Below are 14,742 nucleotides of genomic sequence, written 5' to 3'. Positions count from 1 at the left end.
AATGAGAAAAGCAAGAGACAAAAAAGCATGTGCTGTCTGAATCCATTTACATGACGTTCTAGCCGAATCGTTTATTTGAACTAATCTCTAGGGGAAAGAAAATCAATCAGGCTTGCCTGGGAGTATGGGAGCGTGGGGGTGAGATTGACTGGGGAGGGGTACTGGGGAGCTTTCTGAAATGATGGAAGTGTGCTCCATCTTGATTGGGGAGATGGTCACATGGATGTATGTATTTGTCAAACCTCATCAAAATGTACACTTAAAATCGTACATTTATTGTATATAAATGATACCTCAATGAAGAAAAAGTGTCTTTTATAGCCTTTCTCTGTGAGGCATTTTTCTAAGTGCTTTACATGATTTAACTTACTTAATTCTCACAAAAATATGAGGGAGGAGATGTGTTTGTTTGCACTTTACAGATGGGGAAACTGAGGCACAGAGCAGTTACATAAATATCTAAGGTAATGGAGCTAGTGGCTGGGGCCAGGATTTGAACACTGACAGTTCAGGTCCAGAGATGGACGCTTAGCTGCTGAATCATATTTCATACCTGCCAGCAGTGGCAACCAGCTTGTGGTTTCCCATTTCCTATAAGAGCTTTTCCAAATATGATAGCAGAACAATTGCTCATACAAGCAGAAAGAATCTGGTTACTTAAGTACACCTATTTATTTTGGGTATTGAGGTGCTTTTAATGATTCCATTTAGCTTCAAGGTAGATAATACTACTGAATTGCCAACTGGCCTTGCAGAGATTATCAGGAAGACCAGTTGCTTGAACTTCATTTGCTAATCATTGTTCAGGACAGTTAATGCTGTAAGACAAGCAAAATCATGTGCATGATGTTGCCAAGAAATAGAAGGTGAAAGTAATTCTGGCATTGGGCTTGAAAGAAGATTCATTCACTCCAGTTTGATAGTTATAATTACTGTATAGTTTATTATATACTGAGAAAAATTAACAGTGATACCAGTGTTCACTGTGGCTAACTATGGGGAATGAGATTGAGGTGGGAGGAAGATTTCCAATTTCTCCATTATACACACTGGCATATCATTTGCAATTTTTATTCTGAGTATGCGTTTTTGGATGATATTTTTAAAAAGTTTTTAACAGTGATCCAGTTAACTATTCTTGCTTATGTGAAGGTTAGTCATTTTGCAATATTCATTCATTCATTCATTGAATAAACATTTACTGAATGTCTGCTAGATGTCAGGCACTAGTACTGGAGATACATAGGAATTAGTAGTCTGTCTAGTGGGTCAGACAGACATATGGGTTAACAATTATGAAATGAGGTAGGTACTCTGCAGTTGAAGGAACTCAGATTAGATCAGGGAATATTGCCCTAATTCTCCTTTTAGCTATAGTAATCTATAGATTTGGTGGCTTTACATGACTTAAAGTGGGTTGGGGGGAGAGTGGAAGGAGATGAGGCATTTCTGAGTGACTTAGGATTCTACAGTCCTCTTATTTTATGAGTGTTACTGGAAGCATGCCCAGTACATGGAAGATACGGGTCTGATTCTTCATGTAAACATGACTTGTAAGACATCAGTTTTTTTCCTAATCTTGGTTTCTCATACTAAAGTGATTGGGGAATTCCTTGGCGGTCCAGTGGTTAGGACTCCAGAGCGGCCAAAAAAAAAAAAAAAAAAAGGAAAGAAAAGAAAAAAAAGAAAGAAAGAAAGAAAAAATAAAGTGGTTGGTTTTCAGTCGCCAGAGGACTAAATTTCAAGATTGTCATTTGAGTGCTTTTCTCTATTCCATGGCTATAGGCTGTACCCCTTGTATCAGTCACTGTCTTCCTATTTTGCAAAAGGCATAGTGAGTAGAGGAACTGGCTTGGTGCAGGTCCATCATTTACTTTCTAAAGTCTCTTGAAATAGAAATGCCAAGTAGTCTACTAAAGACCAGAGTAGAAAGAACTCCCTCTACATCCAGGGGCAATCACATTGCCTTTGTAATAAAAAGGAAAATACACTCATCATCATAAGCTTGTGATCCAGAAAAAGAATGGACAAGTGTGTTCACTTTTCTTCCTGCTTCAGCTTAAAACAAAGTTGCTTTTATTAAGTAACAGGCTGTAAAAAGGTAGCTTTTCTTAGGACCATGTGGTTCATTAGCCTCATATGGTGCACATGTACCAAGGATTTCTTTAGTCCTGTGCTCCTGCCTGTTTAAAATGTGAATGATCGCCTCCGCTTCCCCTGCTCCAGTACATTCAGAGTAGTTTAATCCTTCCTGGCACACTGTGTCCTTCAATACCTTCTTTATAAGCATGCCCAATTTTGGAATCGTTCTGTAATTGGAAGTCAGCCTCACTGGGCAGGTGCACATCTTAAGCTCTTCACGATGGCCTACCAGCCTAACTAAACCACAGAAACATGAAAGCAATTAGGTGGGAGCATTTTCAAAATGATGCATGTTAGTAATCTGTGTAGTTACAGAGACCTTCTCACTCAGACCTAATTGCTTGGATGTTCTATTTTACCAGTAGAAAGAAAAATCAAAGAAAAATTTCCATATTCCATGACTCCAACTATTTTTGGCTGAGACCCTAAGTCTTCTGTAAGGTCAGAGAATTTGTTTATAACTATAGCTTCTGGATTGGAGAGAGAAATGCCATTTCTGACCCCCTCCCCTTTTGCAAACCAATGGAAAATAACAAGGAGAATAAAAAGTTGGAAAGCAAACTTCCATCTTTATTGAAATTAGGAAACATTCATAACTGGACTCATAACTGTATTTAAAAAAGGGCTTTCAAAAAATGGTTCTGAAGAACATAGGGGCAGGATAGGAATAAAGATGCAGATGTAGAGAATGGACTTGAGGACACGGGGAGGGGGAAGGGTAAGCTGGGACGAAGTGAGAGAGTGGCATGGACTAATATATACTACCAAATGTAAAATAGATAGCTAGTGGGAAGCAGCCACATAGCACAGGGAGATCAGCTCGGTGCTTTGTGACCACCTAGAGGGGTGGGATAGGGATGGTGGGAGGGAGACGCAAGAGGGAGGAGATATGGGGATATATGTATATGTATAGCTGATTCACTTTGTTATAAAGCAGAAATTAACACACCGTTGTACAGCAATTATACTGCAATAAAGATGTTTAAAAAATAAAATAAAATAAAAAAGGGCTTTCAGATTAGTGAAAACTGTGTCAGTGTGAAAGATAGACTCAGAAAGACGGCTAGGGACTTCGGATTTCATAGACAGACAAGACAGTGCAGAATTCTTCAAAGTAGATTTCACAGCCTTGGCTTGAAACAAGGTCAGGGTGCACAGACTGACAGCAACATGCTGTCAGCACTAAGTGACCTCAGGTGACAACCGAGGAAACACACAGGAAACACACAGACACTCCATCTTTGACATCTTAGAAGACTATGGCTGGGTGAAGGATAAACTGTGAGGAACAAAGAGCCCTCCAGCTTCTACGTCTGCCAAAGAAGAGTGAAGACATCACCGTCCACCAAAACCCTCCATTGACTGGCTTCACTGGGAAAAGGGAAACTTCCAGCCAGCCCAGAGCCACTCACAATGTTCATAGGAGATTGATAAGGTTTCTGGAGGCAACGAGCCTCAAGTGCTCACCAGCTGATTTGCCTGATCCTACCCTTACTATCCTTTCCCATAATATGGCTCAGGAATAATATCTCTGTCCCTCAAACATTAAAAAAGAAACAACATTAAAAAAGAAATCAGTGTGCAACTTATCTGAACATATAGTATTTAAAAGGAAATATCACACATACTCACGGAAGTAGATGAATAAAACACATCAGAAAATTTATATTGCAAAGCAGATGAAAATTAAGACAACGTATTTCTCTAAGAAGCAGTCTGGCAACATATATTAATACCAAATATATACACACACTTCAATTCATGTAGGAAATCATCCTATAAAATTTCATTGTCCATTATGTTAATCATGAATATTTGAAATATGGAGCTATTTCATATATGGAACTGAGGAACTAAAATTTAAAAACTGATACTAATTTCATTTATTGGAAAACTTTTAGGTATTATCTGGAACAACCTGGGTATGCAAATTTATTTTTCAATTGTAAATTTTATGAGATCTAATTACAGATTGTCTTGCCAATGAAAATTTAGTTTCTCAAGATAAGCTCTAAGTATAAAATATACACTAGATTTTTTAAAGATTTAATACAATAAAAAGAATATAAAATATCTCATTGAAAAAATGTATTACTAATATATAATAATAATAATAATAATAATAATAATAATAATATATTGTTAAAGTTAATTTTACCAGTTTCTTTTTACTTTTTCAATGTGGTTACTAAAAAATGTCAAATTATATGCAACTTGCATTATATTTTGATCAGATAACACTGCTATAGAAAATGAAAGCACTGATATATAAACTGACAAGCACAGTTCAAAGTAGCCAAACAAAAACAAAACAAAACAAAAAAACCAAACCAAACCAAACCAAAAAACACCAAACAAAAACAAAAACAAAAAACTGAAAACAAAGTGAATGCTTGTCCATAGAGTACTGACTAGTATACATATACGTAATATGTCATGGGCTATTATGAAGCCCTTGAAAAGAATAGTTAAAGTTTGCCAGTGGACTAGAATATCTACAATGTATTGTTATAGAAGAAAAGTAAACCACATAAAAATGTGAGTAATACCAGTATTGTAAAACTACCATTCCAATCCTCAGTAGATGGATATGTTTGTAAAATATGACCAGAACATAAAAAAGGTACAGAAAATGATGCATCGGGTTATTTAACTTGGGTTACCTGGATGTGATGGGGCAGGGGAGAGGAAGAAGGAAACAAGTAGAAAGAAGATAAAACCTCTAACTCCCTCCCTCCCCCAGAGTGTATATTATCTCTTTTATGTAAAATCACACACACTCCAAGTGAAAAGAAAATGAAGGTGATATGTAAATAGATTCATTCTACTTGTGTAGAAACAACAAATCTGCCACATTTTTATGTGTTTAGAGAAAGATGCATGTACTAGACCATTAACAATAATCTCAGGGTGTGGTACTGGAAAGAGAGCTGGGGTGAACAGGGTGGAGAAAAAATTGTGTGTGTGTGTGTGAGTGTAAAATTGCCACTTTTTTTAAAAAATTTATTTATTTATTTTTGGCTGTGTTGGGTCTTCGTTTCTGTGTGAGGGCTTTCTCTAGTTGCAGCGAGTGGGGGCCACTCTTCATCGCGGTGTGTGGGCCTCTCACCATCTCTCTCACCATCACCTCTCTTGTTGCGGAGCACGGGCTCCAGATGCACAGGCTCAGTAGTTGTGGCTCACGGGCTTTGTTGCTCCGCGGCATGTGGGATCTTCCCAGACCAGGGCTCGAACCCGTGTCCCCTGCATTGGCAGGCAGATTCTCAACCACTGCGCCACCAGGGAAGCCCTAAAATTGCCACTTTTATTAGAAGTGAATATTAATTTTTGAATTTGAAAAGGAAGAAACTTAATTAACTCTCAGGAATAAAATAGAATAGAAAAGTGCAAACAGTTACAAAGAGAAAAAAGAGTGAGAAAGAAAAAGAATAACCATAGCAAACAAAGGAGAACCAGCATATGAATAATTGGCATCCCTGACACACTATTCCACAGGCTTTTATGAAGGCTGACACCAGAACATAGAGAACAGAGGGAAAAGACACATAAATATATTTTTTCTAAAATAAAGTCTAAATACTGAAAGGGCACAGTAAGTTCCAAGAAAAATATGATACAAATGATCAATAATGATCAATAATTAGAAATCCTAGTATATTGTACTTTGGAGATAAAGAGTCCTTTGGGCATTTAGGTCCCTACTTCATCATCACCACCATCACCACACACACACACACAAACACAAGTCAACTATTTACACACGAATTAAAAAAAATTACTCTTGTGCATGAACAAAAATGAAAACACAAATAAATTACTCAAGGTATTCCAAAACCTTTTTCACATTTTTTCTGTTGGAGAAGTGGCTGAACTCAAAAAGGAATCCAACTGCAGTTTAGTGTTGGCGGATTCAACAAATTGCAGCAGTGTTTCAAAGAATACAGGCTATGGTTTCCTGCTGGGATGACCTCACCGGGACCGTTGGCAACAGTGCTGGTGAAAAGTAGAATAAAACAGTTAGTTGAGCCTTAGAAAACAGAAACAGTAGATGAGCAGAAGATGACACATTAGAGATTGCATAGGGCGAGAAGCTGATATCCTGCCTCACATTCCAGTTAGGGTGGGTTAAGGACAGAGGCACCAGAGAAGTAGTTTTGACTCTTAAATCCTGTTTGGCCTGAAAGGCTCACCTTATTTCCTCTAGAGTAAAAGAATAAAGGACAGAAACAATCCTTATAAAAACACGTGCACATTAAGAAGGGCAGATGGAGTGGTGATACTGCTTTTGAAGATAGAGACTGTACGGAGTGGGGGTGGCTGGCGTGGGTCACTGATGGCCCCTCATCCACTGTAGCATCACCATCATCATGTTGTCAGGGAAGCCTGCATTGCTTGATACCCTTGAAAGGGAGGCAGTACCTAGTAACTACTAGGGCATGGGCTCTATGGGCAGAAAGACCCAAATTTTCTTGGGTCTTTCTATCTTGATCTTGCTTGCACTCATTTTGCTTGGGTAAGTGACGTTGCCTCCCCAAGCCCAGATTTTATCTAATGCTTAAAAAGGCAGTAGTGCCTAACTTATACAGCGGCTGCAAGGTTTATGTGAGCTAATTCATACAAAACACCTAATACACAGCTGGGGGCATATTAAAATGTTGGAGCAGCACTGGTTAGTGCTATGGTTTCTAGTCTTAGTTAGTCAAGATGAAAGGTGGTTAGAACTGCCAGACAAGTTCTTATATTAAGAGTTATGAAGTTACAAAAATAAGTGGTTGGGGTCTTTTGGTCTATTTTTATTATTAATGATGGATATAAAGAAGTTATCATCAAGAATACAATACCTGTTCAATAGACTCTGGCAACAAGATACTACATCGGTTGTGTTTCTAACCAAGCTGGAGTTGAAGGCATTCTCCAAAATGTGATGACAGCTGTCCACAGGAGTGCTGCTAAGTATGCCTGGAAGTGGAACAGAGTGCTGCTTATTTAATTAATGAAGTCACTGAACTCTGCTTCTATTCTTGGCTTCTCCACCATGCTCCACACATTTCACTTCACAATCTGCTTAACGGCAGCTCTGCCTCTCAGCTCTCTGCGGAGGCACCGTCCCCCCAAAGCTGCCATCCTCTGAGCACAGGGAGACCGGACACAGAGGACGTGATGCAGTACCTGCGATGCAGGCTGTCATGAAGCAGGCGATGGTCCCCGCAATCAGGGCTCTCATTGCTCCTGCGGCGATGTCACGCTTTCTGGAAGGAGCTATGGATGCTGGGAAATGTGGAAGCAAGCATGGCAGATTAATGTTGAGCCTATTGATTAGAATTCCAAATTCCCAGCCTTTGAGAATTGTTCTGGGGCTGGAGTCTCAGGTCCGTTGACTTTTCTTTTTTTAAACTGAGCTGGAGAATTCAAGATTCAAGAGCTTAGTGATGAGCTCCACGTCCAGAGAAGTTTCTCTGGTGTAGGAGAACTCACAGTATGTTCATGAGGGCATGACAAGGCAAATGGGTTTCAAGGAAGGATTCCAAATATTTGCAACTCATCTGTCACCATCTCCTTCTTTGCCCATGGTGGCATAGAATTAATTAATCACAGCATTTTCCCATTGAATTTCCACTGGCCCTCAGAATCCTTCTCCAGCTGGTCATTATAAATCTACTGGAATTGGCATACAAAGTGTAATCTATTTGTCATCTTTGAGTGGAGTAACACCTGTACATTTGAGCAAATTTTTCCCGACATTAGCTTGAATAGACATGGGGAAAACTACATTGCAGAGCAGGGGTAAAAAATAGACCCAAAAGAACTTACTGCTGTTGCAGGGCTCTTTTTCTCAGACACAAATAATGTTACAGAGCAACGTGGAGATTGGAAGCATGTTTATATCATATCTGTTGTTGGAGAATATTCTTTTCACTTACTGAGTCCGCCGATCACTATTCCTAGGGAACCGAAATTGGCAAAGCCACAGAGAGCATAAGTGGCAATTGTCTCAGCACGAATCTAGAAATAAGCATAAACACACAGATGTATACGTGATGTGACCCAGCTGAGTATATCTGATATCCTAACTGGGCTTCCTATTCCGACTATGGAATCAATATTGACAAATAAATGTACAGTGTATGGTGTCAAACACCTGTTGCTTCCTGGTCTCTTTTTTCCATCTCCCCTTGAATTTCTTTTTCTTTTTTTTTGGCTGTGAGGGGTCTTCGTTGCTGCCTGTGGGCTTTCTCTAGTTGTAGCAAGCGGGGGCGACTCTTCGCTGCGGTGCGTGGGCTTCTCATTGTGGTGGTTTCTCTTGTTGTGGAGCATGGGCTCTAGGCACACGGGCTTCAGTAGTTGCGGCATGCAGGCTCAGTAGTTGTGGCACACGGGCTTAGTTGTTCTGTGGCATGTGGGATCTTCCTGGACCAGGGATTGAACCCGTGTTCCCTGCATTGGCAGGCAGATTCTTAACCACTGCACCACCAGGGAAGTCCTCCCCTTGAATTTTCAGGGAGGGAAAGGGGCTGTGTGGATTCAGAGACTCTCCATGAAGTTCTTGGAGTTGGTAGTGTTGGCCTCTACAAATGCTATTTTCTGCTCGATGATAACTTCTAATATCCAGTATGACCTGGCCACTTGCTATATTGTGTCAGGCACAGTACTAGCTGCTGTCAATACAAAATTGGTCCCAGAAAATACTCACATTACATTTATTTGACAAAGGACTTATTCAGAATGTATAAAGAACAGTTATAACTCATTAAGAGGACAAGCACCCAATAAAAAACATAAAGAGATTTCATGAAAGATACGCAAATGGCCAAGATAAGCACATGAGAAGATGTTTGACATCATTAGTCACCAGGAAAATGCAAATTAAATTAAAACAATGAGCTTACTACACATTCACTAAAATGGCTAAAAATGATAGACAACACCCAGTGTTGGCAAGGATGTTGAGCAATTGGAACTCTTGTACATTGTTGGTGGGAATGTAAACTGACACAGCCTGTTTGTAAAATACAAACATACTTGGCAGTTTCTTATCAAATTAACAAAACAGCCTGTACGACCCAGTAATGCCACTCCTAGGAATGTTCCCAGGAGAAATAAAAACATGTGTCTTCAAGAAGACTGTACGTGAATATTTATAACAGCTTTATTCACAATAGCCCAAAGCTGGAAACAACTCAAATGCCGTTCAATTGGCGAATGGATAAATAAAGTGTGGATATGCATTAAAAAAGAATACTACTCTGCAGTAGAAAGGAAAAAACTAATACATGCAACAACATGAATCCTAAGTGAGTCCATTTATACGAAATTCTAGAACAAGCAAAAGTGATCTATAGTAAGAGAAAGATCACTGGTTTCCTGGGACTGGGTTGGGGTGGGATGGGGTGGTGTTGACAACTGGCCATGAGGGAAGTTTTCTAGGTGTAGTGGAAATGTGTGATATCTTGATTGTTTGTGGTCGTGGTTACACAGGCGACAGATTTATCAAAACATCCGTACACCAAAAATAGGCCTTTTTTGTATGCAAATTATACTTCAGTGAAAAGGAATTATCTTAGTAAAAACGAAGTTCACAGATACCAGGGGGGCTCCCTTCAGCTGACTGGTGTGTGCTTGCCTTTCTTTGTTCCTCAGCTCTGACCAGACCATAGGAATGTTAGGTAGTGGGAGAGAGAATAGTCCTTTCACAGGGCAGTAAGAAGATGGCAGGTGAATTCTTGGAAGCGTGAGCATGACCCTCCTTCTCTATTCCAATAGGCAAGAGGTGCTGCTCAGGCCAGACAATCTTCCTCAGGTTGAGGGGCTGATTATGGGAGGCTTGGAAGATTCAATAGGCTCGGTTGTTCACCAGAGGCACAGCCAATCTGGCAAAGGCACCCACACAACCGAGGCAATAATTTTCTTTGCCAAAATCCTGAGAAAAATCTATGATTTGGTTCAAAGAACAAACCTTTTCTTTTTTCTTTCACTAACTGGATTTGTAAAAGCTCACATTCAAGACTCAAGTGCTCATGGTAAGTTTTTTTTTTTTCATGGTAAGTTTTTTGTTGATTATAAGTCTCCTCTTTTCTTTCATAATTTCTGAGAACTCCTTTGTTGATATTCTCAATCAGCGTGCATACAGTGGGCAGGAAAAAAATATTCCAAGTATTTGAGCAGTCCGCTGTTTCTGGAAAAGCTCATCATCTTTGTCCCCTGCTCTGTCTAGTGCTTTTCATTTAGTTCAGTTGGTTTCAAAAAGAGGCAAGCTTATTAAGAGACCGTGAGGAGGGAGATGGCATAAAGTGCTTGAGATTCCTCTTTCTCCTTCTGGGGATCTGTGGGAAAGGGATACACAGATGTGGCCATGTAGGGTTTTATGATAAGAGGAAAAGGAGGCTGGGATGATTCCACTTTGCCCTTGCCCATAAATGTGCAGGATTATGTGATGGAAAACAAATACCATATGATATCACTTATATCTAAGTGGAATCTAATCCATCCATAATACATCTTCCAGCTCTCCTTGCACAGGAACAAAGGTGCCACAAGGACAGTCATTGTAGCATTACTTCTAATAGCAAAAAATTGGTAACAGTGTTCATCAACAAGGGACTGGTTAAAATAAGTTATGATGTGCTCATACTGTGTCACAGGCATTGATATGGCATGGCCTCCAAGATATGTTACCAAGAGCAAAGAGCAACACTGACAACAGTGAGCATAACGTGGACCGGGGAGAGGAGGTGAATGGCAGAGAAATAGGGAGGATGACTTCCTTTTCCCTCCTCACCTCTTGTACCTTTTGAATTCTGTACCATGGTATGTTTTATGTGTAAACAAACATGCAAAGTATTATCTTGAAGAAGGAGAAAATGATGAAAAGGATGGAGTGATAAAGAGCTCATTCTGGGGACAACATGCTACATACGCCTTTCTCTTATTCTTTTAATTGAAGTATAGTTGATTTACAACATTGTGTTAGTTTCTGCTGTACAGCAAAGTGATTCAGTTTTATATATATATATATATACATATATATATATACATATATATATATATATACTTTTCCATTATGGTTTATTACAGGGTATTAAATATAGTTCCCTGTGCTATACAGTAGGACCTTGTTGTTTATCAATTTTATATATAGTAGTTTGTATCTGCTAATTCCGAACTCCTAATTTATCCCTTCCCCCTCCTCCTTTCCCCGTTGGTAACCATAAGTTTGTTTTCTATGTCTGTGAGTCTGTTTCTGTTTCGTAAATAAGTTCATCTGTGTCATATTTTAGATTCCACTTAGATATAAGTGATATCATATGGTATTTGTCTTTCTCTTTCTGACTTACTTCACTTAGTATGATAATCTCTAGGTCCACCCATGTCACTGCAAATGGTATCATTTCATTCTTTTTTATGGCTGAGTAGTATTCCATTATGTATATAGACCATATCTTCTTTATCCATTCATCTGTCGATGGATATTTAGGTTGCATCCATGTCTTGGCTATTGTAGATAGTGCTGCTATGAACACTGGGGTGCATGTATCTTTTCATATTATAGTTTTGTCCAGATATATGCCCAGGAGTGGGATTGCTGGATCATGTGGAAACTCTATTTTTAGTTTTTTGAGGAACCTCCATACTGTTTTCCATAGTGGCTGCACTAAAGTACATTCCCACCAAGAGTGTAGGAGGGTTACCTTTTCTACACACCCTCTCCAGCATTTATTATTTGTAGACTTTTTAATGATGGCCATTCTGACTGGTGTGAGGTGGTACCTTGTAGTTTTGATTTGCATTTCTCTAATAATTAGTGATGTTGAGCATCTTTCCATGTGCCTGTTGGCCATCTGTACCTACACATTCTGACCGCTTAGATGGAGGTCGTCAGTGGGCATAATGCAATGGATTACACTGGGTTTTTGCCTCATGGACCCAGATCAAATGTTTTAGTCATGTGGTACTTTTTCCAGTAGATGGTGGGACACTCCCACCACTTGTTGGTTGGTGAACAGAAATTGTAGGAACTCATCCCCATTTGGTTGATTGGAAATAACAAATTGGGAAAAACAAAATGTTTTCCCCTTTGTGACTCAACAATAGTGGAAGCCATTGAGCTCATATCTCCAAATATCTTCTGTGGGTCTGCCTCTGGTTGGGCTCACTCCCAACCTAAACCAGCTCTACTGTTCTATTTCTGTTCTCCTAATAACCTGTTCACAAACCTGATTAGCACAACCAGAACTGAGAGCTTCCTTTTAGCAAAACTATGTTCTCCAGGCAACTGCCAGTTGGGGACGGAAAACATTTCACTTAATTTAGCCTATTCTTTACTTTTGGCAGGGAAGCAAGCTAGTTTGTGGTGGCATCCAAACAATAAGGACATTTGGCCAAGCTCCATTGCGTGGTCAGTTGAAGAATGAACATTTGAGACGCAGGAGACCTACTGTCCTAGAGCTCTTGTTCATATCAGATGTGTGGGTCAAAATGCCGCTGACCATAAAATACAAATCAGTACTCTCCTGGAGTTTGCTGTGATATTTGTGTGACATGTGGGAGGAAAATTTGCATGTTTGGTGTTTGGGAGGCTGGGTGAGATGGTGGTGGTGGTCAGAGGCGGGCAGTCTCAGTTAGAACCTTGGGCAGCATGCTTTCCCTCCCCGTTCCTTTTAAAGCCAAATATCTGCCCAGGACATTAATTCCAAATGGATTGTTTTAATGAGTCATGGTGGTGGTCGGAAATGTTCACCATTTCCCTAAGAGTTTCGACGTGTGACAATTCTGTTCTTCTGGAAAGTAGAAGTTAGAGACTCAGCTGCAAATATGGCTTAAATAATGGCCTCTTCCAAGTTCCCTCATCCCATTCAAGGCCAAGCAGACATGCGCATCTCCTTGCAGGCTATGGACCCGAAATCCTGACATAATTATAGGGTGGTTGTCTGAAAGGCCCTGAGCTTTTTCTCTTCCCTCATTCACTTGGAGAGTAGTTACTGTGTCTCACTGTTTCTTTCGGATGTCCAGGCGCTTTGCAGCACTTAGGCAGTTTCTCAGAGTTCAAAAAATTTCTTAAATAGGAAGGAAGAGTCCTTCATGGTCATTAGACTATGAGCCCCATGAGAGCAGAGGCCTTATCACTCATTCAACACCGTGGCCTCCATACATAGCACGGTGCTCACAGAAGACATTCCATAAATATCTGTTGATTGATTCCAATCCCAGCTCATATGACTCTGGGTTTGTATTGATAGTGCTCAAAGGTAAATGATCACAGTGGTAAGGATTAGCTGCGTTTCTTTCTGTACACACACACACACACGCGCACGCGCACGTGTGTGCACACAGACACTGTGATTAACTCAACACAACTGACAATTATGAGTCACTATGTACATTATGATGTCAGAGATTTTTGGCCTGTTTCCTTCTGATGTACCCCAAATGCCTGGCATGGTGCCTGACACACAGAGGCACCAGCAGCTATTTGATGAATGTATGTGTGTGACGAAGAAGTATATTGGGGGAAAAAATTTACTCACCGACATATATTGCTGCACACCATCCACAAATTTGGGTCCACCCTCTTGCCTTAAATGGATCAATTTTGAGAGTTTCTCATAAGCCACAAATTCATTGAAGAATGTCTTATAACCTATGAGTTTGGCAACCATAAAGCTGTCTTGCCAGTCCACTCCCATCATGAAGGCAAAGGGCATGAAGATGTAGGAGCATATTACCTACAAAAACCAAAAATGGATACTTTATTAGAGTAGTGATTTGCTTCTGGTTCTTCGGCCTCACCCTCATGACCAGATTGTTCCCGCCCCCTCTGTGTGTCCTTTAGGCACAGAGATCCCTGTGCATTCCCTAGCCTGTCTATATCCATTAGGAGTCAAGTTTGAAACTGGGTCATTTGAAGTAACCTGGATTTTGGGGAACGGGGTCAGGACAGAATGGTTCTGTGTTGGGGTAAGGAGGGTGATAGGAGACAGCAAAAGGGGGGTGGCAATAGGGGGATTCATGATAAGTTTGTACAGTGTATAAGAGTGCACTATACACGTTAGGAAAGGCTGTTCACAAACCTATTTTATTTTTAAACAAAGATTGGCAGAAACAAAAAGGAGGAAAAACATGATAGAATCATACCTCGAAACTCAGTTGTGGGTAGTCAAACATGTTTCCAAACCAGGACAGGGCTGAATTCACAAAAGACAACAGGGCCAGGAAGGCAATCAAATTCACAGCGATGTTTGCCACCAGGGGAATGGATGAGGATGCTCCCTGTGTTGCGGCTTCTAGGAGATTCTTTGAATCACTTTATCAAAAAATAGCAATTCCAGAATTACGAAGGGATTATCAGTGGATGGACATCACAGGTGTAGAAATGGCATAATCAGAGCGCATTCAAATGGAGAGACAAACTCTCAGACCCATGTCCTGGCTGAAATACTCACCTGAATTCTGTGAAATCATGATGGGATTTATAATTGTTGCGTGTAGGTGATGGGCATATGAGTGTCTAAATGTTATACTACTCTTTTAATTTGGAGGCGTTTATAATTAAAAAATTGGGATAAAAATATTACAGGTTTTAACAATGATATTTAATTAAAAGTA

At 40.0% G+C, this 14,742-nt stretch overlaps 1 protein-coding gene across 2 annotated transcripts in view; it reads right to left on the bottom strand.

Annotated features, from left to right (window-relative positions):
* Positions 1–5,907: 5,907 nt before the first annotated feature.
* SLC28A3 (solute carrier family 28 member 3) overlaps positions 5,908–14,742 on the bottom strand; it is a 57,507-nt gene continuing 48,672 nt past the window's right edge. For both annotated transcript variants that reach the window (XM_028165121.2, XM_007176939.2), the window contains 6 exons: positions 14,272–14,440; positions 13,665–13,862; positions 8,064–8,145; positions 7,312–7,410; positions 6,984–7,101; positions 5,908–6,135 (listed from right to left, as the gene is read on the bottom strand). In XM_028165121.2, the coding sequence (XP_028020922.2) occupies positions 6,015–6,135; positions 6,984–7,101; positions 7,312–7,410; positions 8,064–8,145; positions 13,665–13,862; positions 14,272–14,440 (787 nt within the window). In that variant the 3' untranslated portion in view covers positions 5,908–6,014. The remainder of the gene's footprint in view (positions 6,136–6,983; positions 7,102–7,311; positions 7,411–8,063; positions 8,146–13,664; positions 13,863–14,271; positions 14,441–14,742) is intronic.

This window comes from Balaenoptera acutorostrata, chromosome 6, assembly GCF_949987535.1.
Source record: "Balaenoptera acutorostrata chromosome 6, mBalAcu1.1, whole genome shotgun sequence".
In the NCBI taxonomy this organism is placed as follows: domain Eukaryota; kingdom Metazoa; phylum Chordata; class Mammalia; order Artiodactyla; family Balaenopteridae; genus Balaenoptera; species Balaenoptera acutorostrata.
The sequence above is the reverse complement of the archived record's forward strand: the minus strand, read 5'-3'. Positions and strand labels throughout refer to the sequence as shown.